The 22,859-nt window shown below is 46.0% G+C and overlaps 2 protein-coding genes across 5 annotated transcripts in view; both read right to left on the bottom strand.

Moving 5' to 3' along the window:
• Window positions 1-1,644, bottom strand: part of LOC119975916 (diacylglycerol kinase delta-like) — a 169,963-nt gene extending 168,319 nt beyond the window's left edge. For all 4 annotated transcript variants that reach the window (XM_038815860.1, XM_038815858.1, XM_038815859.1 and 1 more), the window contains exon 1: window positions 1,422-1,644. In XM_038815860.1, coding sequence (XP_038671788.1) covers window positions 1,422-1,595 — 174 coding nt within the window. In that variant the 5' untranslated portion in view covers window positions 1,596-1,644. The remainder of the gene's footprint in view (window positions 1-1,421) is intronic.
• A 7,906-nt stretch (window positions 1,645-9,550) lies between these two features.
• srprb (SRP receptor subunit beta) lies at window positions 9,551-22,248 on the bottom strand. Its single transcript, XM_038816195.1, has 7 exons — window positions 22,057-22,248; window positions 18,468-18,562; window positions 17,518-17,595; window positions 15,586-15,668; window positions 13,251-13,387; window positions 12,331-12,385; window positions 9,551-10,092 (listed from the first exon to the last, which is right to left on the bottom strand). The coding sequence occupies exons 1-7, from the start codon at window positions 22,169-22,171 to the stop codon at window positions 9,876-9,878; spliced, it is 780 nt and encodes a 259-aa protein (XP_038672123.1). The 5' UTR covers window positions 22,172-22,248; the 3' UTR covers window positions 9,551-9,875.
• Window positions 22,249-22,859: the final 611 nt, after the last annotated feature.

Genomic DNA, 22,859 nt, shown 5'->3' on the forward strand with positions numbered 1-22,859 from the left:
CCGAATCTCCAATTTACCTCCCTTAACTCACCCAACACCACCAGCCGCCCAATCTTCTGAGACAGGAGGAAAATAAGAGGAAAAGAGAAGAGGCCAATTTCAGGATATAATCGGGAAAATTGCTCATCAACCCATGTAAATAATCCAAGGGACCACCATGCCTGAGATTGACGTGTCTCAATATCTGAGCAACCTCTTAGAAGCTGTGTGCAAGTTATGGAAGATTCCACCTCCCAGAATTACATTACCTCAACAGTCACCAATCAATACTGGGGAGCATGGTGGCACAGTGGTTAGCACTGCTGCCTCACAGCTCCAGGGTCCCGGGTTCAATTCCGGCCTTGGGCGACTGTCAATGTGGACCTTGCACTTTCTCACTGTGTCGGTGTCCGGGTGATCCGGTTTCCTCCCACAGTCCAAATGTGGGACTAAATTGCCCTTCGTATCCAGTGGTTAGATGGGTTACTGGGATAGGGCGGGGAGTTGGCCTGGGTAGGTCTTTTGGTGGGTCAGTGCAAATTTGATGGATCGAATGGTCACCTTCTGCACTGTAGGCATTCTATGGCATTCCATGAACCTTTGACAATAGCACTGAACGATGTGATGAAACCAGCAATACAAATTGTTAACCCTGTACACTCCTAATGAGGCTCTGCAAGGTCACATTAAGAGGAAAACCTGTCAGGACATTCAAGAAAAGCACTGTGCTGGATTTATTCTTGAGGATAAGAGGATACAATTTGGAATGCATCTTGGGGGTGGGATCCAGGTGCCGATTATTCCTAAAGATTGAACTCAAGGGCAGATTATTCCCAGAGATTGGACCCAGGAGATTATTCCCGGGGTTTGGACCCAGGAGTAGTTATTCTCGGGGACTGAACCCAGGAGCAGATAATTTCCAGAGGCTGAATTGAGGATCAGATTATTTCCGGAGGCTGAACCCAGGAGCAGATTATTCCCAGAGACTGGATCCAGGAGCAGATTAGTCCTGGGGATTGGACCCAGGAGCAGATTATTCCCGGGGACTGGATCCAGGATCAGATTATTCCCGGGATTGACCCCAGGAGCAGATTATTCCCAGAGACTGGACCTAGGATCAGTTTATTCCCGGGATTGACCCCAGGAGCAGAGTATTCCCGGGGACTGGATCCAGGATCAGATTATTCCCGGGATTGACCCCAGGAGCAGAGTATTCCCGGGGACTGGATCCAGGATCAGATTATTCCCGGGATTGACCCCAGGAGCAGATTATTCCCGGGGACTGGACCCAGGAGCAGTTTATTCCCGGGATGAGGACGCAGTTTCCCGGGATGTCTCCCGGTCACAGGCTCCCCCTGCGGCCTCCCCCCGCTGCCGGCTGCAGCCGCTGTGTTTGCGGCGGAGGGTTTCAGAGCTAGCCCCCCCCCGGGCCCCGGCCTCACCTTGCTGCGGATCTGGCCGGAGGTGGACACTTTGCGGATCAGTTTCTGCGCGGACTCGTGTTCGGCCTCGCTGTCCGATGACTCGTCTCCCGCTGTGCTGCCGCTGGCCAGCCGCTCCCGGGCCCCTAACTCACAGCCAGAGCCGGCGGCCTGCGCCTCCCGAGCCGCCATCATCACCGCAGCAACCGGGGGTCTCACACCAGCGCTGCCGTCACGGGGAAACCGAGAGCCCGACATAGCGGCATCCCACCGCCTGGGGGAAACCGAGAGCCGGAGGTACCGGCATCCCACCGCCAGGGGGAAATCGAGAGCCGGAGGTATCGGCATCCCACCGCCAGGGGGAAACCGAGAGCCTGACATACCGGCATCCCACCGCCAGGGGGAAACCGAGAGCCTGACATACCGGCATCCCACCGCCAGGGGGAAACCGAGAGCCTGACATACCGGCATCCCACCGCCAGGGGGAAACCGAGAACCGGAGGTGCCGGATCCCACCGCCAGGGGTATTCGAGAGCCTGAGGTATCGTCATCCCACCGCCAGGGGAACCCGAGAGCCGGTGGTACTGTTATCCCACCGCCAGGGTCATCCGAGACCTGAGGGACCGGTATCCTGCCGCCAGCAGACTCCGAGAGCCCGCGATACCGGCATCCCGCCGATGGGGGAATCCGAGATCCCGCGGTACTGGCATCCTGTCGCCAGGGGGACACCCAGAGACCGTGGTACCGGCATTCCGCCGCCGGGAAAATCCGAGAGCCTGAGGTGCTACCGGCATCCCGCCGCTAGGGGGAGACCGCGACACAGCGGTACCTGGAACGGGCGCCAGGGGGAGACCGAGAGCCGGCACTCGATGTAACCCGCATCCAGAGGAAAATTGGGAACCCGCGGTACCGGGGCCCGCCGCCAGGTTCCGTTCCGTACCTCGTTCCGTACCAAGTGTCACCGGCAGGGGGCGGGTGGAATCGGATGAACCAATGCTGCAATGGACAATGCTGAGATTGAATTATTGGTTCCACTTGCAAACAAATTTAAAGCAACTTCCCCAGTTTTCTGTGGGAAAACGGCAGAAGTACAAAAGACAAAAAAGAAGTGCTGGCTTTTTAGAAGTAAATTTAAAGCGACAGTCCACTCAATGGCCTAGAATCCTGCGGATGCAGCGGCAGCCTCCGATCGACAGCAGTGTCTCCCAAACCACTCGCCCACCCCCAGCAGCTTTACAGACCCCACATATTCTCATAATGTCAGTGCACTTTTTTGCTGCGAAATAGGTGGGAACAGAGAAATCAAATGTAAACAATTATTTTCTAGCTATATCTGTGCCTCACACACACACTCTTTCTCACAGTAAGTCTTACAACACCAGGTTAAAGTCCGACAGGTTTGTTTCGAATCACTAGCTTTCAGAGCCCTGCTCCTTCACCAGCTGTTGGACTTTAACCTGGTGTTAAGACTTCTTACTGTGCTCACTCCAGTCCAACGCTGGCATCTCCACATCATGGCTCTTTCACACACACACATGCACTCTTCCCCCTTTCGCACACACACATATGCGCTCTTCCCCCTTTCACACATACACGCGTGACCTTATCCCTCTCATACACCCACTCTTCCCTCCGTCTCATACACACGCTCTACCCTCTCCCACACACGCATTCCCTCTCATACACACGCTCTTCCCTTTCTCTTGCACCCACTCTTCCTTCGCTCTCGCACCCACTCTTCCCTCGCTCTCGCACCCACTCTTCCCTCGCTTGCACGCACCCACTCATCCCTCCCAGAATAGTGTTTAATTCTGGTCGCCACACTCCCAGAAGAATGTGGAGCCTTTAGAGAGGGTGCAGAAGAGATTGAATAAACTTGGTTTCTTCTCATAGGAGAATCACTACAGTACAGATACTGGGATTAAATTTTATAAAAGTTTTTAAAACTCCCAGATTTAAGACATCCCATTCCCAGTACCTGACATGAAGTCACTGCAACTCAGTTTAAACTTACAAAAACACAGGCAAAACACCATGGGCAGGAACCTCCGTCGGCCGACGCTGATATCGTAATTGACAATCGGGCTGAGAATCCCTTCCCACGGCCAAATCGGGGGCGGGGCCTGTTTTCGAGTCTCCGCCCCCTCCGAAATGGCGTTATTGCATTGCGCGCCACACGCCGTTGGAAAGGTGGTGGTGTGTCATCGGACGTCCCTCCCCCAATGGGGCGAGTTCCCGATGGCACAGAACACTTTTGCTATTTTTTTTGGTCAACCCCGCGTGGCTGCTGCAGACTGAGTCCAGCACCGCCACAGTCGGGGGGGGGGGGGGGCAGCCGTGCCTCTGACTGGGGGGGCAGCCGTGCCTCTGGCTGGGGGGGGGCGGGGGGGGCAGCCGTGCCTCTGGCTGGGGGGGGGAGCAGCCGTGCCTCTGGCTGGGGGGGGGGGGGGCAGACGTGCCTCTGGCTGCGGGGGGGGAGGCAGACGTGCCTCTGGCTGGGGGGGAGGGGGGCAGCCATGCCTCTGGCTGGGAGGGCGGGGGGGGCAGCTGTGCCTCTGGCTGGGGGAGGGGGGGGGATTCAGCGAGGGCTGGGGGGGGGGTACTGGTGAGGGGTGGCGAGGGGGATTACTGGGGTCACTATTTGGCAGGCTGGGTCAGACAACAGGTCGGCGTCATGTTGTACGGCGCAGCCGCCACCGTGCGCATGCGCGGCCACGGACCCGACCATTCTCCAGCCATTTTTGATGTGGGAGCCAGGAGCTTTACCCGGCGCGGCTGCAACGGTCCTGGGATTGATGCAGATGTTGCGATGTTTTGTCTGGCGTAAAACGCCACTGTTCCCACGCCGGCGTCAGCACTTAGTCCGGAAATCGGAGAATCCAGCCCCACGTCTTGTCCAGAAGCCTTAAGTGTCCCAAGTATTTCGACCCAACCCATACGTTGTGCAGTGGTCAGACAGCTCAGGTTCCAGGTCAATAATCCTGATCCTGAATTCTTCTGGCTGTGTACACTTTCCGCAGACATCTTTGTCCTGGATTGCCTTGGTGTCCAGGTACTCCCACAGTCCACTGGATCAAAGCAAATTACTGCGGATGCTGGAATCTGAAATGAAAGAGAAAATGCTTGAAAATCTCAGCAAGTCTGGCAGCATCTGTAGGGAGAGAAAAGAGCTAACCTTTCGAGTCCGATGACTCTTTGTCAAAGCTAACAGATAAAGTGGGAAATATTTATACTGTGGAGTGAGAATTAAAGACTCGCACATTCCACAGCTGCTTTGCTGACAGATCCAATCCAAAATGTACCCAGTGAAATCAACTCAGAGAGTCTTGTCCCTGGAGTGTGGCTGGACTAACTCCAAAATAATCCTCATGTAAGAAACATTGACCAAGATTGAGAAACACCCGTATAGTCCCGACAGTGCAGGAGGTGACCATTTGGCCCATCAGGTCTGCGCTGACCTTCTAAAAGAGCACCCTTCGTTGGCCCACTTTCCTACCCTATTACTGTAACCCTACCTAACCTGCACATCTTTGGATTGTGGGAGGAAACCGAGCACCCGGAGGAAACCCATGCAGACACAGGGAGAACGTGCAAACTCCACACAGTCACCAAAGGCTGGAATTGAACCCGGGCTCCTGGCGATGTGAGGCAGCAGTGCTAACAACTCTGCCATCGTGCCGCTCCACTTCTGAATGTTTTGAAAGTTGTGGGGCGCGATTCTCCACCCCCCCCACGCTGGGTGGGAGGATAGCGGGAGGGCCTCCCGACATTTTTCACGCCCTCCCGCTATTCTCCCACCCCCCACGCCACGAATCGCCGCTCGCCGTTTTTTACGGCGAGCGGCGATTCTCCGAGGCCGATGGGTCGGGCCTCCACGCCCGTTTGAACACAGCAGCAAACACACCTGCTCGCTGCCATCGTGAAACGGGCACCAGATTCCCGTTTGGGGCATCTGGGGGCCCGATTGGCATGGCAGTACCATGGCCGTTCCAAGGGGGGCATAGCGCGATCGATGCCCACCGATCGCGGGCCGTGCGTCCGTAACGGGCGCACTCTTTTCCCTCCACCGCCCCACAAGATCAAGCCGCCACGTCTTGATGTGCGGGTTGGCGTTGTCCAACCTGCACATGCGCGGCCGACGTCATCGGCCACGGCAGCCAGCGTGACGCTTGACGTGCGGCCTTGACGACCGTCATCAAGGCCGTGACGCTGTGTTGCACGGGGCCGCACTCTTAGCCCCCCCCGGGGGGGGGAAATCGGCCCCGGAAATGGGCGTGAAGGCTGCCGTGGGTCATGGCCTGTCCCACGGTAGCCTTTACGATTCTCCGCATTTGCGGAGAATCTCGCCCGTGAACTTTAAGCTGGATCAGATAGACATGTTCCTGAACCCTCACAGTTATCTTCAAGAGACAGATCACTGTAAATGTGATGGAGAGCAGTATAGGGAAAATGTTTTATTTAATGCAGATGATATATTCATAGTTGCAACACAGTTTAAAGTTTAAGGGCATTCTATGCCAAGCTATGGTCGATTTATTAGACAACCTTGACAAAAAAGGCATTTGAGAGTGTCTTCTTGTAACATTCTCATAAATTCAGTACTGAAGCTCTTCCAAATTGTACAAAATGCCTATAAAGCCTGGTTGGTGCACATCCACGATGAAAACTACAAGTACAAGAAGTAGGATCCACCTGTGAATAGTTCTGTTAGTGCTGCACCTCACAGGACAAAGGAAGAGAAATACAAGGATCACCAGGTAAATGTCCTGCCGCCAGTTGGCAATTCCAATTTCCTGTTGCAAAACCAAGAGTCTTGCGTTCATCTAAAAGTTAGACCTAATGCAGCAGAGATTGACATGAACAAGAATCTGGAGTTGCCAAAGGAAACAATCATTCAGGCGAGATGTCACAAAACATTACAATCCTTAAATCCTCAGCAGATGGTGCAAATTCATTTGCAGGTAACTTTTGCTTATTTATGTCTGGTTTGGTTTTAATGCATGTTCTATGAAGAGTAAGTTGAAGGATGTTGGACAGATGGTTACAGGCAGTTCCTCGATGCATTAAAACGTCTATGATTCACACTCGTGTTAATATGTCAACAGCAGCTGAAACCATTCAACATCCAAAGATGGAGATTTTTCAATAGATTCTGAGATTTAAACAGTAGGTCTGTCTCGTCTCTCTATCCTTTTTGCCACCATTTTCCACCTTGATTACATGGCTCATTCAGCTCATCAGCTGCTTCAAAAGCTTCATAGAATTTACAGTGCAGAAGGAGGCCATTCGGCCCATCGAGTCTGTATTAGCCCTTGGAAAGAACACCCTGCCTAAGCCCACACTTCTACCCTATCCCTGTAACCCCACCCAACCTTTTTGGACACCAAGGGCAATTTAGCATGGTGATCTCATTGACATTCAAAATTCTTACTGGGCTCGGCAGGCTAGACATGGGAAGGATGTTTTCCCTGCCTGGGGAGTCTAGAACCAGGGGCATAGTCCCAAAATACAGGACCACCATTTAGGACTGAGATGAGGAGGAATTTCTTCACTCAAGAGGGTGGTGAATCTTTGGTATTCTCTACCCCAGAGGGCTGTGGAGACTCAGGCACCGAGTACGTTCAAGAGATCACTAAGCTTCTAGATATTGAAGACATTAAAGGAATTGGGGACAGCACGGTGAAAATGGCATTGAGGTAGATGTTCAGCCATGACCTAGTTGAATGGTGGAGTAGGACTGAGGCCAAATCGCCTCCTCCTCTTCCCTGTAATGCACAATGCTGTCCTAAATGTCAACAGGGCAAGTGGTGTATGGAGCACCTGAGAAGAATGCTCTGAAGTTGTGTGGGTGTGCGGTGATGAAGCCATGGGGATGTGCCACTCAGGTGAAAACAGGCCCTGCTTAAGCCACAGTACGTTCAAAATGTACGCGCATAGTCATCCTAAACGGACGTGCAGTGCAACAAGCTGACTGCCCACGACAAAGGGAAATTAGAGATGTCCATTGCCTGAGAACAGTTCTGACCACAGATGGATATTGAAGGGTGGCAATTAAAATGTGTAGGGAAATAATTCCAAACCACGTCTGGCATTAATGGACAGAAAATACTGTGGAGTGCACAGAATTAGTTTAGAAAATTACACATCAATGGTACTTGTTAACTATTCTTTTTCAATTAGTAAGCTTCACTGTGCAATATTCTTTGTGTAGAACATGCTTGTAGAACCTATAAACGTACATTACGATGCAACCCTAATTACTACCATTAGAATAATTTACACATTCCATGCACCCACAAAGATCGTGTGGTCATATCTTCCACAATTTTAGCTTCTGCAGGAGTTAGCAAAGTCAAACAGTGCTGTTCAACATCGGATTCCTGTGTTCTTCAACGGAAGTAGCAAATCTCAAGTGAAAGATGACCAGGTCCCATTGTTATTCACCAAGTTCTTTTCGCAACAGGAGACAGCTGCCAAGATGCTCACATGTCTATTTAACAAAGGAATGGATTTTTATATGTACCACCTTTGAGGTGCAACTGCAGAACAGGATTGACCACGAGTTCAAAACAATGGTGTATTGGTGCTGGCAATAAATCAACACTGACATAGCACAAGGATTTAATCTAAATAACTAATCTTTTGAACAATATCCGGGCCTCCTGATTGAAAGTTAGGAAATTTAAATCATCCACCATGTACCAAGCATTGGATCAATCTCCAAGCTGCTGAGAAATTTCACAACACAAAATCAAACAGGTTGTTAAAATAAATTCTCAGGTTGCTCATGACGCTGTCAAGTGCCCACCCCGATCCTCTGCGAATTGATGGCCACCGCTGGCTACGATGGTGCTTTCATATGGTGTTAAATCAGGAATTGGACCCAGCGACAATGCAAAGGTAATTCATGTCCACGTCAGGTTGATGTTCTGCTTGGAGATGATGGTGTTCCCATGATACTGATGGTTTTTTTTTTATTGGAGACGATCACCGAATGGCCTACACATGGTATCAGCCTGTAAAGTTATTCAAGTCTGGCTCTGACACGAGCAGCTTCACATCGAAGGGGTTGTAAGTGGAGCTGAACACTGGAATCATCAACAAATAACTATTTACGGCTGAACAGAAGGCCATGGATGATGGAACTGAAATTGAAAGGGCCAAGCACCCTGAGGAAACCCTGCAGTGGTAGCTGATGGCATGCCTCGAACAGCTCTGAACATTTCCTCCTGCATTAGGCACGGCCAAGGTCACATTAATTATGTGCGGTAATCAGAAACAAGCAAATTTCTCACGGAATCTCACAGAATTCCTACAGTGCAGGAGGAGGCCATTCGGCATATCGAGTCTGCACCAACCAAGAGCACCCGAACTAGGCCTGCTCCCTACCCCAGTAACCTCATCTAACCTGCACATCTTTGGACACTAAAGGAGCAATTTAGCAATCCTAACCTGCACATCTTTGGACTGTGGGTGGATACCCACGCAGGCACGGGGAGAAAGTGCAAAGTCCACAGAGACTTCCACATAGTCACCCAAGGCCAGAATCGAACCCCAGTCCCTGGCGCTAGTGAGGCAGCAGTGCTAACCACTGCATTACTGTGCCCCCCAGCAGTTGGTCTTGATCCTCCTGGAAAACACAGGCATGTTTACTCTGGAATCATATCGACGTTCAAATAACTATGCAATAATCAACAATGCTAAATTTAAGGCAAAATTCCATAATTAAGTTTCAACAACTACCATTTTTTAATTCTCTTCTTAAGCCCACCATTTAAACCTAGTGACGATGCTCATCGTGGGAGTTTCAGAAGGCCTGGGATTATGAATAGCTTCATCTCACCTTGAGTGGGAAGTGCCTGATCACCAGTCAGCCCAAAAGAGGGCAGGGCACAGGCGATCAATAAACAAATCAAGTTTACATTCATTTTTGGAAATGCAACTTCCGATCATGTGGCCAGACAATTTGTAGTGAGGAATTGTTTTAAATTAACCACACAAAATAGCACCCAAAGAATGGTTTGCGATTATAGTACAGCAACACACAGGACAAAAAGATTGGGCTGCATTTTCAATGTCTACCACGATATTTCTAACACCAATCCAACATATTCCATATAAATAACAGCACCACCACAGACAGACTGTACTGTCTTGATTGATCTTGATCCATTATTTTATTTCCCCAGGAATAGACAAAGTGGTGCACTGCCAGTTCAGCAACACAAACAACATAAAAAGCACAGTTCACAACAACATGCTAGCTGTGGAACATGAACAGGTAAATGTCAAAGGTATCATGCTGGCTCAGCTCTTAGCAGACATTGTGCTGCCAAGGTTCTTGCACTTGTTTGAACCTTCAGCATTAATAACTTCTGGATCTTTGGTCACAGTCTCACTTTTGTTGCCATCGTGTATATGAATCAATTCCCTTCTATTGGCAGCACGACTTCCATTATTACACCGTCTGATCGCTCACGCTATTTTCACAAGCCACCTTTCCACAGTTCCAAGGTCTGCTTCGCCTTTGTCCCCTTTGCTCCCTCGTGCACTGCACTCGACAAATTCAATCTTCATCGGTGCCTGTGATAAATCAAACTCCTTTCCCTTCTTCCCTAAAGGCACCACAGCCCCAGTGCTAGGTCCATCCAGTGACTTTGGTGCTCCGGAGCGAATCATCCTCAGGGTGTTTCTGTGGGTGAGACGAGATAAAACAGTGGAATTAAGAGATATGTAGCGGTCAAAAAGAGACAAAGCAAACCTTGTAGGTTCATTTGCTCTTCCACACAGGACAGTGAGATTTCTAAAGCTGCACCCTCAAATGCAGTAAGGGTCAGGCATTTTACAGTCAGGAGAAAGGTTCAGGTACACTATGTGCATTTGGTTCTTAAACAAATGAGCATCAAGTCTTTAATGCCAGTGACAAGTGCAGAGAATGTACGGCAACATGCGTTATTTCTTCCAGTTGCCCTTTATGAATCAAATGCAAGGAAAATCGATTTCTCCAGCTGCTGTCCTCCTCCACTGTAAACATCATAAATATCATAAAAAGTCAAGATTAATAAATTAATTCACTTTAGTGTCAATTTATACCACCTATTACAAATGAGAGTGCAATATATCAGTTTTTAAATTCAAAGGTATTTTGCTAATACTGCCTGAAAATGTAACCTCCTTTGGTATTTACAATAATCAGATATGCTGACTCTTGGCCCTAAGCTGTTTATTTAAATATAAATTTAAAGTACCCACTTCCTTTTTTTCCCCAATTAAGGTGTAATTTAATGCGGCCAATCCACCTACCCAGCACACCTTTTGAGCAGTGGAGGTGAATCGCACGCAGACCCAGGGGGAATGTGCAAACTCCACATGGACAGGGACCCGGGGCCTGGATTCGAACCCGGTTCCTCAGCGCCGTGAGGCAGCAGTGCTAGCCACTGTGCCACCCTGCCTAAGCTGCGATTTTAACTAACGTCGTATTTTGAAATAACATCTAATAAACAGACCAGAATAAACTACAGAAGCCGGAAGGTACACTTGTGATCAGCACAAGAGGTTTCAAATCAGGAAACCTTATTTATATCACAGATTCGAGAAATATTTCCCAAGATGTAAAGAAAATAGTGTTTGAGCAAATGTGCACATTGATCTTCTCTCTGCAAGCAAATCCAACATTACAATGACGTTTTCTCATTTGAAAATGAACACGTTGAAAAGAGATTTGACACAAGAAAAAATCTTCACATTACCATTTTAGACGTTTCTTAGGCATATGTCAGGGTGTACTGAGAGTACAATTATAGCATAAATACAAAGTGCTTTCACTTTGTACTGACAGCGCAATTCCATAATATACCTGCTTTAAACAACCCAGGCCAGCAATAATTACATTTAACACAGAAAGAGGGTCATCTTAACCCAGCACACCCACAATAAATTGGGTCTGTACTCTCTGAAGGATGAGAGGTCATCGCATTGAAACTTACAAGGTTCTGAAGGGGGTTGATAGGGTGAGCACAGAGAGATTGTTTTCGTTGGTCGGGGAGTCTGAAACACGGGGGCACAGACACGGGATAATGGACCGATCATTTAGGACTGAGGGAGGAGGAGAAATTCTTTCACTTAAAGGGCTGTGAATCTTTGGAATTCTCAACTGCAAACGGTTGTGGGCACTCCTTTGTTGTAATACATTGAAGGCAGGGATAGATAGTTTTTTGATCTCTCAGGAAATAAAGGGATGTGGGGAGGGGCAGGAAAGTGGAGTTGGAGGCCCAAGATCAGACATAATTGTACCGAATGGTGCAGCGGACTCAACGGAATGAGTGAGTGTTATTTTGGCTTGTTTTTTTGGTCGATTAGGCCGAAATGTTCCTGTGTGGAAATTATTTTAATTAATGGTTTCCTGATTGCTCTTTGTTCTTGTGTATGCTCCTGCACTGTGAAATAGATCCATCTTTTTGTTTGACTGTATCATTGCTCTGTGATTATTTTCCTATAATTTTTATGGGTAAATTACACAATACCGGCTTTAAGGAAAATTCTTTTTTTCGGAATGACCTCAGCCCCGACCTATTCTGTAAAAACAGCATTTATCTGTATTATCAGTTGAAAAATTGGGTATAATTGGGTATAAGTGCTCCCAGCACTTTTATTACTTTTTTAAAAAACTGTTAAAAATATACAATTTTAAGGTATTGCATCTCCCACAAATACTCCACTCTCTTCTGTGGATTTTCTTATGCAATCTAGCCTCTGAGGTGCAGAGAGAACCCCAAGTCTGCTGCTCATAGAAAGAAGTGCTCACATATTCAGTCTTTCGCTCCCAAACTGGGTAGTAGAAATGTTGAAAAGATAAAACTCTCGAATTACAAAGCCCTCCACGGTTATTGCGCATTCCAACAGTTACACCCTGCAAGAATCGGACACTTACAGTTCCTTTTCCAACTGTTGCTGAATTAATTTTGCAGATTTGGCCATGGTCACATCTGAAATTCAACAGAAAACAGAATGATAATCCCCCCAAATTGTGGAGTGCACAAACAATTTCATTTGTGTGTGAGCCAAAATCCAAATGTTGCCCCTCAAGAGATATCTGCAGATAGACCATACCTTGGCAATTGTCACGCTCACATTTATAACATAGAAAATAGGAGCAGGAGAAAGCCATTCAGCCCTTTGAGCCTGTTCCACCATTCAATATGATCATGGATGATTATCCAACTCAATAGCCTGATCCCATCAGCTAAGTGTAATAACCTTCTTATTTGTTCTTGTGCAATTTTAAGCTAAATATTCTTTAAACTATTGAAACATAGGTCATATAAATGGTAAGCAAACAGCCAGGCACTAAACCCAAGCCTACTACTTCACAGCAATATTCACAACATTGTCCTCAGAATTTAAAGCTTTGGATATGTCAAAGTTTGTGAATAGCAACCAGTAACCTATCTGACTTACCTCGATATAGAGCAGAGACTGGGCACCTTCAATGTGCAGAGCTGAAGTATCTCTCTATCCCCCAATAAAATGTAGGACTGAGGTCCGCCCCTAACTCAAATTAGACATAAATGAATAGACCCTCTCATCTGTACATTATACTGACAACACCATAAGACCATAAGACATAGGAACAGAATTAGGCCACTCGGCCACTCGGCCCATCAAGTCTGCACTGCCATTCAATCATGGCTGATATTTTTCTCATCCCCATTCTCCTGCCTTCTCCCCTAGCCCCTGATCCCCCTATTAATCAAAACGATCTACAATGTAATCAATTGTTGTGTCAGGCTTCCCATTAGATTGTTAACCCCAACTGTATGATATTAAAAAAAAGGACAACCTTTTCTTTACCTTGCTTGTTGCAGGCTATAAGGAGTGGAGGTGCATTCTTCGCGATCACAGCATCGGTTAGCAACATGTAGAGGAACTCAGCTACATCCTTCACTTCTTTTTGAAATGACACACTGTCCACTACAAAGACAATGCCTCTGTGAAAAGAATATCGAATTATGTCCAGTGTTATGAGCACTGTGCCATAAATACTCAGTATTTTATTTTACAGTGCTGTTTCGAATCCGAAAGGCACAGCCAAAGATTAGCATCTAATTGCTTCTTATTGTCATATATTAAATGCAATATAATTAGGATAAAAGCCACAGTGAAGCAGGTAAGATTGCTGTCAAATGGGAAGACCAAGTTTAATAGTTCAATGATTGGAGGTAGTTCGCAACGATACTACCAAACCATGGGAAAAATAGGCTAGGGTCCAGGACTTACTCACACCATAGAACATAGGTCATTCGGCTCATTTAGTCTGCTCCGACCCTACGAAAGGGCACTCTACCTAAGCTCGATCCTCTGCCCCATACCCATAACCCCACGCATTGATCATGGCCAATCCACCTAATCTGTACATCTTTGGAATATGGGAGGAAACCGGAGCTACCAGAGGAACTCCACAGTCACCCAAGGTCAGAATCGAACTCGGGTCACTGGTCATTCATAAAAGCTCAAAGAAACAAATCAAGTACGCCTTTCCTTGCATGAAACAGGTGGACTATACATCGCTTACCCCAGATAAATGTAGTCATTGACCTTTGTTGCCAATTTGATGAAAGCTTTGGCACAGACGTCATCATGTGATGCTATGGTGTCGTAAAGATCTTAAAATTTTCTTCTTCGTTGAATAATAATAATCTTTATTGTCACAGATAGGCTTACATTAACACTGCAACGAGGTTACTGTGAAAAGTCCCTAGTTGCCACATTCTGATGACTGTTCAGGGACAACGAGGGAGAATTCAGAATGTCCAAATGACTTAACAGCACGTCTTTCAGGACTTGTGGGAGGAAATCGGAGCACCCGGAGGAAATCCACGCAGACATAGGGAGAACATGGAGACTCCGCAGACAATGACCCAAGCCGGGAATCAAACCTAGGACACTGGCGCTGTGGAGAAACAGTGCTAACAACTGTGTTATTGTGCCGTCCGACAGATGCAAATTGAAGAGGGGATGGAAATGCTTGTGCTGAACCTGTTTTGAAGTGGCAAGTCACAAACAGGAGGGGTAAGCAAATATATTTGGGTATTTTATTGCTGGAAACCCTAGGTCTAGAGACCTCTGCATCATGGATTCCTCTGAAAGGTCAACCTATTTTGCCACCTTATGAAAAGCGGAGGGGGAAATCAGGAAATTTTAGACTAGTTAGCTGCTGATGGATAATGTCTAGAGTTGATAACCCGATTGTAAAAGTTGAATTTTTTCAAGCGCTCAGAGATAGCCAGTATGAATTTGTAAAGGGTAGGTCCTTCCTGATGAACTTTATTGAATTTTTTGAAAAGGTGACCAAGGGAGTGGACGAAACGAAGTTTATGGATGCACTTCATACGAACTCCCAGAAAATGCCCCATGAGAGACTGTTCAGCTAAAGTTGAAGCTCATGGGACTGAAGGCAAATTACTGAGCTGGTTAGAAAGTTGGCTGAGTGGCAGGAGAGAGATTAGGGATAATTGTTCATACCTAATTGCCCTTTAATTAATTGGCTTGCCAGGCCAGTTCAGAGGGCATTTCAGAGTCAACCACATTGCCGTGCTTCTGGAGTCACATATAGGACTAGGTAAGGACATCAGATTTTCTTCCCTACAGGGCATTAATGAACATTTACGACAATTCAGGTTTTGAAAAAATATATATATATTGAATTCAAATTTTACCATCTGCCATGGTGGGGTTTGAGCCTGTGTCCCCATATCATTACCCTGGGTTCTTGGATTAACATTCCAGTGACAATATCACCACAACATCACCTCACCAGTGGTGCCCTGCAAGGATCTGTGCTGGGGTTTGAACTATTCATCGTATTAATAGTCACAAAAATTATTACTTCAGGCCCAAGCATAATTCATAATCTTTGATCACGGGGATCAGATATTTTAAAACACAAATTGAATTTTGTGGATTCACTACGAGACCTTGGGAGCAAAATGACTGAAATTTCAGCAGTCAAGTTTGCTGATTAAACAATTATTTGAAAGAACATGAGAACCCTACAATGAAATGTCACGTTACAGCTCATCACAGCATGAAGGTAATCCACTCCCACATCAACCATAAACAAAAGTTCTCAAAAGTTTCCACCCAAATCCACAGCTATACAATATAAAGCACAGTATTGTCCTGTTACCTGGCATCGCCCTTGTGTTTCTCCAAATACTTAAGACGCAGACTCTCATGCCCAGGAAGGTCGTACAAAGCAACAGCGGGGCCCTGTGAGAAGAGTTACAGGGTCAATGGTTCCTCAATACTTTAAATTTTCATCAGTTCCTTAGTGCCTGCTTGGCTAACCTTGCAACAAACTCCACAACCCATCAGAAGCAAACTGAACTTTTTTTTTTTGTTTTTAATGCCGGGCTGAGGCTGGTACCATTCCAAGAATTTGCACGAGGAAAGGAATATAGAATCCGAAGCATAAATAATACTTTGCCAAAGTTGAAACCCAAGGAAGCCTTGAACTTGTACACCAAAGATTGTCAATCAGTCACATACACCATTGGATAATAGCGGTATCCCATTATTTGAAGCCCACTGTTCCTTTAACTACATATTCAGTAGAAGTAGTTCAGTCGTCATACAGAACTTATATGTAAATTCTCCCTTAAAATATCAGCCTACCTTAAATGTTTAATGCCTTGGTGTGAGGCTTGAACCTCCATTTGAATTGAAAGGTGAAAGAACCACCAGCTGACCAAAACCAATATTTATCCAAATCAACATTAACTGGACTCAGAGATGCCCATCTTTGGATGAGATGTTCAACTAAGGCTCCTTCAGTTTGTTCTCGAGTTTAGGTATTGTGATGAACGTAGGAAAGTTTTATATATGTGGCATTATGTGTTTGTTGCAGTAATATTATTAAAAGCACTTGTATTAAAGCATCCATATTATATGTCTGCTAAGGCTGTGATGGGAGAGGCTGTTTTTTTTTTTTTAGTTTCGTTTTCAGCCCTGCCCCTGCTGTCTTTAGTTTCACTTTTAGAGTTGTGCTCTGGATTCTGAGGAAAGGAGAGGAGTTTCTGTCTGATTTCTGAAAGCTGCTCTCCCAACGACTTGAAATCTGCAAGCCATTGAGTGCTAACTTTATTAATGTAGTATTTGACCTGAGTGTGTGGATTTTGCTCAATTGCAGACCTTTCTTCATTTTACTGTAAGAACTGTTTAAACTGTTAATGGAAAAGCAGTTTTTTTTCCTTGAATTGCAATGGGGTTAATCGTGAGTCAATAATAAAGTTTGTTTTAATATAAAAGATCCCAAGTTGTCAGTGGAAGCGAAGTATCCATTCCTCAGTTTACAAATTGAAAAATTGTTTGTCTGATTTCCCAATATAATTGGGGTCCTGTCTGGCTACTATAACAGTAGACATTAAGAAACTGCTTGAACAAGAGAGGGATTTCCTCTTGAGCTAATTCCTCCCCAACCCTGTTGATCAAGAACAGATTAACTGGCATTTTCTCATTTGTTGTCTGCAAGACCTGGTGACATGCAACATTATTGTCTCTATTGCTTGCATAAGAACAGCGATTGCGTTTTTAAGGAACTCGTCACCTGCAAAGTGCTTGGGTGTTTCTGACAGACAGGATACAGGGCAATATAAATGCAAATCATTGACAATATCTTCAAAAGAAATGGAAATAAACTGAAAAGAATGATCTCTCTTTGTACTCAAAACAAAACTACACAAGAAAAAGTAAAAACAAAATCCTTTAAATATCAGTAACAAGTGTTTGATATTTCATAGGAGGCAGTTGATATAATGGCACTTTGAGGGTCTTTTCCCCAAGCCGTTTGAATGGGAACAATAATTAAACCAAGCACATGTCCTAGTGAATGCCAAGAAAAGGAGGACTTAATCATCACAACATTAAGACATATTATGATCACTCTTGCCTGTCCATTACTCAATACTATTAGGTATATGGAGTGCAGGGAAGACATCATGTTTCATCCCCCCACCCCACCCACCGTTAAGAACCAAGTGATGTCTCAGAGAATCGGACGTATCAATGAATTTGTTATTTCAATAAATGTAGAGGTATAAATTCATTACAAGGCACCTACCTTGTCACTTCTAACCCTATACAATGCAGAGTTACTGGTAATGGATGTGTGTGACAGCTTAAATTTCCCGGACAATAACTGAAATGAGAAAGAAAGAGTTGTCAAAGGAGTTGAATTATTCTGAGGACTAATTCTTTGTTTTACATGTTCTCATATTCTGCACTGGATCTGTAATCAGTTATTCATATGCAACCAAATTTATTCCAAATGCCTCTCTTGACAGGAGGTACCCCAGAAAGACTTTGAAGTAAAAACTTGAAGCAAGTCATTAAAACCCATTTGAGTGGGTGAACGTACTGTCAAAATGGAACATACAACTTGTCGAATTATTGTTTTGATTAAAATCGTTTTTTGAAATTACAGTCCTAGGCCGGGAGAGGGGGGGGGGGGGGGGCAGTAGAGTTAGCACAATTCTTTCCCCAAACACCAAATTATTTGCTTCAACAAACTTGAAAGGCAACCATTTCTACTGGACGTTCCATCAAGTGGCAGACCCCAGCACCACCATCACAAATGTCACATCATTGTGGACAGCAGTCTACTGCAAGGCACACAAGACAATAATTCACCACATATTGTTTGCAGCTGTCAATGAAACAATACCATTTTCTCAGACAGAGGAGTGGGTCTTTCAGCTCCGCTGCAGGTTTATGCCGTGGGTGTCTAACAGGAAAGGGAAAGGAGTGAAGCAGCAAGATTGGATACGGACTTCACTCATAAATCCTGACGAGAATAATTTTGGGGAAGCACCGGGAAGTAAACCAAAAGGAGACAATTACAAAGACCTCTAGTCACACATATATCAGATCACCATCTAGAGATGACGAGGATCAGGAAGATTACTGATCCTCTCAATTAGGAATGGAATGTAGCGCAACAGAAAACAGAAAAAGTTCAACGGGGCTGATTTCACAGGAATTATGTAATTGCAGAGTCTGAAATAGTCTTACCCGGCAGCATAGGACAGTCTTCCCAGAATCACACAAACCAGTCAAAAGCACTGCTCGGCGACTGCTTTTCCTGCTCCTTAACAGCACAAAAAGAACTGGAGAACAAAACATGAAATACAGTTTAGCAACAAACCCGCTGAATTATAGGAATGGGAGCTGGGCATTTGATCCTGAGTTCATTCTGCCATTTACTTAGATGAGAAATTAAAATCCGGGAGCTCAAATGGCCAGAATTGGAGGAATGCAATATCTCGGAGGGGTGTGGGGCTGGAGGGAAGTACAGGAATAAGGAGGGGGAAGCCACAGAGGGATTTGAAACTAAGGATGAGAATTTTAGAATGAAAGCTTTATCTAACCAGGAGACAGCGTAGGTAAGCCAACAAATACAGGAGTGAAACCAAAGAGGAAATGCTGGAATATCTCAGCAGGTCTGGCAGCATCTGTAGGGAGATAAAAGAGCCAACGTTTCGAGTCCAAATGACCCTTTGTTAAAGGTATTTTCTCTCCCTACAGATGCTGCCAGACCTGCTGAGATTTTCCAGCATTTTCTCTTTGGTTTCAGATTCCAGCATCCGCAGTAATTTGCTTTTATTAAATACAGGAGTGACGTGACTTGGTGCGAGTTAGGATGAGGGCAACAGAGGTTAGGATGATCTCAGGTTTACAGAGAGTAGTACAGGGTAGGTGAGCATTGGAATAGACAAATCCAGAGATAACACGCAGGTGGTGAGAGTTTCAGCACAAGGGTGGAGACAGGCAATGTTACAAAGGTCAAAATTGTTGGTTTGAACAATGGCATGTATGTGGTTGGACGTTCATTTCTGGGTCAAGAATGGCACTAAGGTTGCAAACAGACTGGTTTAGTCTCAGACAATCATTCGGGAGAAGTATGGAGCAGGTGGCGAGGGAACAGAGTTTGTGACAGTGACCAAGGGTAATGGCATTAGTCTTCTCAATACCTAGTTGGAAGAAATTTCTACAGGATGTTGGACAAGCAGTCTGATTAAATTTAGAGTTGGTAGAGGGGGCAAGAGAAATGGTGAGGTAGAGCTGGGTATCATCATGTGGAAACTCTGCTGTGTTTTTTCAGATGATGTTGCCAATAGGTACCATGTAGGAGAGAAACACGAGAGGGTCAAAGATAGATGTTTTTGGGGACGCCAGCGTGCAACGGCAGAAAGAAAAGTAATTGCAGGTCACTCTGCAGCTATAATGTGTCTTACAAATTTGACTGCATTTTTTGAGGAGGTGGGATAGTGCAGTTGATATAGCCCACATTAACTTCAGTAAGGCTTCTGACAAGGTCTTGCATGAGAGACTGGCCAGGAAGGTAAGATCCAGGGGAATTTGGATCCAACATTTGCTCAGTGACAGGAGGGAGAGGGTGATGGTTAAAGGTTGTTTTTGTGACTGGAAGCCTGTGTCCAGTGGTATTCCGCAGGGATCGGTGCTGGGTCCCTTGCTGGTTGTAGTGTACATTAATGATCTTGATGTGCATGTGAGGGTATGATCAGTAAGTTCACATATGATACAAAAATTGGTGAATAGTGAGTAGGAAAGCCTTAGACATAGTTGGGTTGGTCAGATGGTAGGACAGTGGCAAATGGAATTTAACACTGAAAAGTGTGAGGTGATACATGTTTGGAGGACCACAAGGCAAGGGAATAGACAATGAATGGTCGGACCCTAAGAAGATCAGAGGGACCTTGGTGTGGATGTCCAAAGACTCTTGGAAGTCAGCAGGACAGACAGATAAGGTGGTTAAAAACGCATTCTAAACCTCGGCTAATAAAGGCAAGAGCAGGGAGGTTATGATGGAGCTGTATAAAATGCTTGTTAGGCCACAGCCAGAGTACTGTGTGCAGTTCTGGTCGCCGTAATCTAGGAAGGAAGTAATTGCACTAGAGAGGGTACAGAGGATTCGCCGGGATATTGCGTTTCAGCTATCAAGAGAGACTGGATAGGCTGGGGTTGTTTTCCTTGAAGTAGAGAAGGCCGGGGGGAGCACCTGATTGAGGTGTGCAAATTATTAGATAAGAAGGAATTTTCCCCTTAGCAAAAGGGTCTAACAAGGAGGCATAAGTTTAAGGTAAGGGGCAGGAGGCTTAGAGGGGATGTGAGGGGAAACCTTTTTCACCCACAGGGTGGAATCTAGAACTCACTGCCGGAAAGGGAAGTAGAGGCAGGGACTCTCAACATTTAGGAAGTACTTAGATGAGCACTTGAAATCCCATAGCATACAAGGCTACGCTCCAAGTGGCAGAGAATGGGATTTGAGTAGATCGGTAATGGTTGGCATGGACATAACTGGCCCTTTTCTATGCCGCAAAAACTCTATGACCGAATAGATAAGAACAAAATCAGGCAAGCGCAGTTGGACAATAGTGGAGAGGTGTTTGAAGAAGATGGTATGGTCAACTCCATCAAAGACCACTGTGCTCCAAATCCCAGAAACAACAAACAGTTTCTCTCCATCTACCTTCAGTTCCACTTTTAATATTGAGAACTTCGATCAAATTACTGTTTAACCTAATTGCAAGGGAATGCAGCCTTAGCTGTGTTATCTCTCCTCATAATTTAATCCTTGTAGTCTATTTAAGATTCTATTATATTTGTGCTACACTCCCACGGCCAAAACATCCTTTCTAATGTACCAAGTCCAGAACTGCTCAGTGTTCCAGCCCACCAACCCCCCCCCCCCCCCCGCCCCGGAAAAACAAACACAATTTTATAGTGCTCTGGATATAAAGGCAAGCATCGCACTGGCTTTTTAAATTATTTTCTGCATCGGTCCGTGACATTTTATGGATGTATTAAATTTCTTTGCACCTCAACTGCTTACCATTTATAAGGTATTCAGTTTGATTCTTCAGCGGACAAAGTGGATAATAACCTAACCCGTACAATCTTAGAATCCAGTTGCTTAATGCAAAAAAAATTATGATTCCATCTATGCTGTTTACAATGTCATCAATCTTTGCATCATCAGCCAATCTGGATACGTAGCTTTACGTCCCACCACCCAGGTCAAGTGAATAGTTGAGGCTCCAACAGAGAATTAAAAACATGGCCACAATCTAACATTATCGGCCCTGAGCGGGGATCTGTTCCTTTGATCTGTAGCTGCTGAACTTTACAGCTCGGATCGCTGGTTCTATTTGTTGCGTCCTTGCTCTCTTCAAACTCTGGGCTGGAAAGCAGAGGGCAAAGGCTGATGTTCCGTCTCAGCACATCACCTACTGAACGTTTCACGAACACCAAGGTGGTGTTTCTCTCAGCAAGTCTCATGGCAGCCTTTCCCCACGTATACAATGAATGCTGCTCCACAACAATGCAGACAACATATGGACAGACAGTTCATTGTGTGTGTTTACATTATTGGAAGAGTTAACGCTGGCCTGGATACTGGGAGAATGGCATTCCTTAAACATTTACCATGGGATAACACTGTTGCCCAAATCTGAAGATTATGAATGGGGGGGGGGGGGGGGAAGACGCCCAGCTGACACATGGCAGGGCTCTCACCGGCTGGGCCCTCGCTCTGCGGATCAGGACTAGGAGCCGCTCCCTGCTCCTGCAGCCTCCTTACCGATGGTGACCAGCACCGCCACCAGCGCTACGATCACCCCGATCACACTCGGATCCTGACGCTCCAACTCCCGGCGGATCGACTCCAGGTAAAGTTGCAGAGTGGCAGCCGCCATCTTCGAGCCAGTGAGGCACCCTGGGAAGTGCACCAGGCCCGCGCTGCACCCTGGGAAGTGGACCAGGCCCGCGCTGCACCCTGGGAAATGGATTGGCGCGGGGCTGCACCCTGGGAGGTGTAGTTTATCTGCGTTGCAGGAGGACTGAATCAGATTCAGAGTGCTGCTACTGTCCCAAAGAAATTGATAATTTTTAAACAGAAATAAATTTTCTAGTGACGGATATTAACATTTCACAGTTTAAGACTTTTATTTTAGCAAATAAACTACAATCAACATTGACTAAATATTACACTGCAGGCACCTAATGTAAAGTATTCCCCATCAACTTCTCAACACAACCGAAAATCCCCACTCCGCATTTTTACATTACACCATGTGGTAAACCACTGTTGCACCTCTATTAGGTGATGTATGGCCGGACCTGTACTACAGGACGTCGGTAGTCCATACCTGTTGGCTCCGCCCAGTAGGCGGAGGAGAAATGTGTGTGTCCTCCATGCTGCAGCCATTTTGCCAGCTGCTGTGGGAGGCCACACATCTTAGAACAATAAAGCCTCAGTTGTATTCAACTCTCGTCTTTGTGCAATTGATCGTGCATCAATTTATTGCTCTAAGATTTTCAAAAGATGGACCTCCGTATCAAGCCGGATCGCCTGCAGCTGGATCCGCAATCAAGCGACGCCAA

This window comes from Scyliorhinus canicula, chromosome 13 (assembly GCF_902713615.1).
Source record: "Scyliorhinus canicula chromosome 13, sScyCan1.1, whole genome shotgun sequence".
Lineage (NCBI taxonomy): Eukaryota > Metazoa > Chordata > Chondrichthyes > Carcharhiniformes > Scyliorhinidae > Scyliorhinus > Scyliorhinus canicula.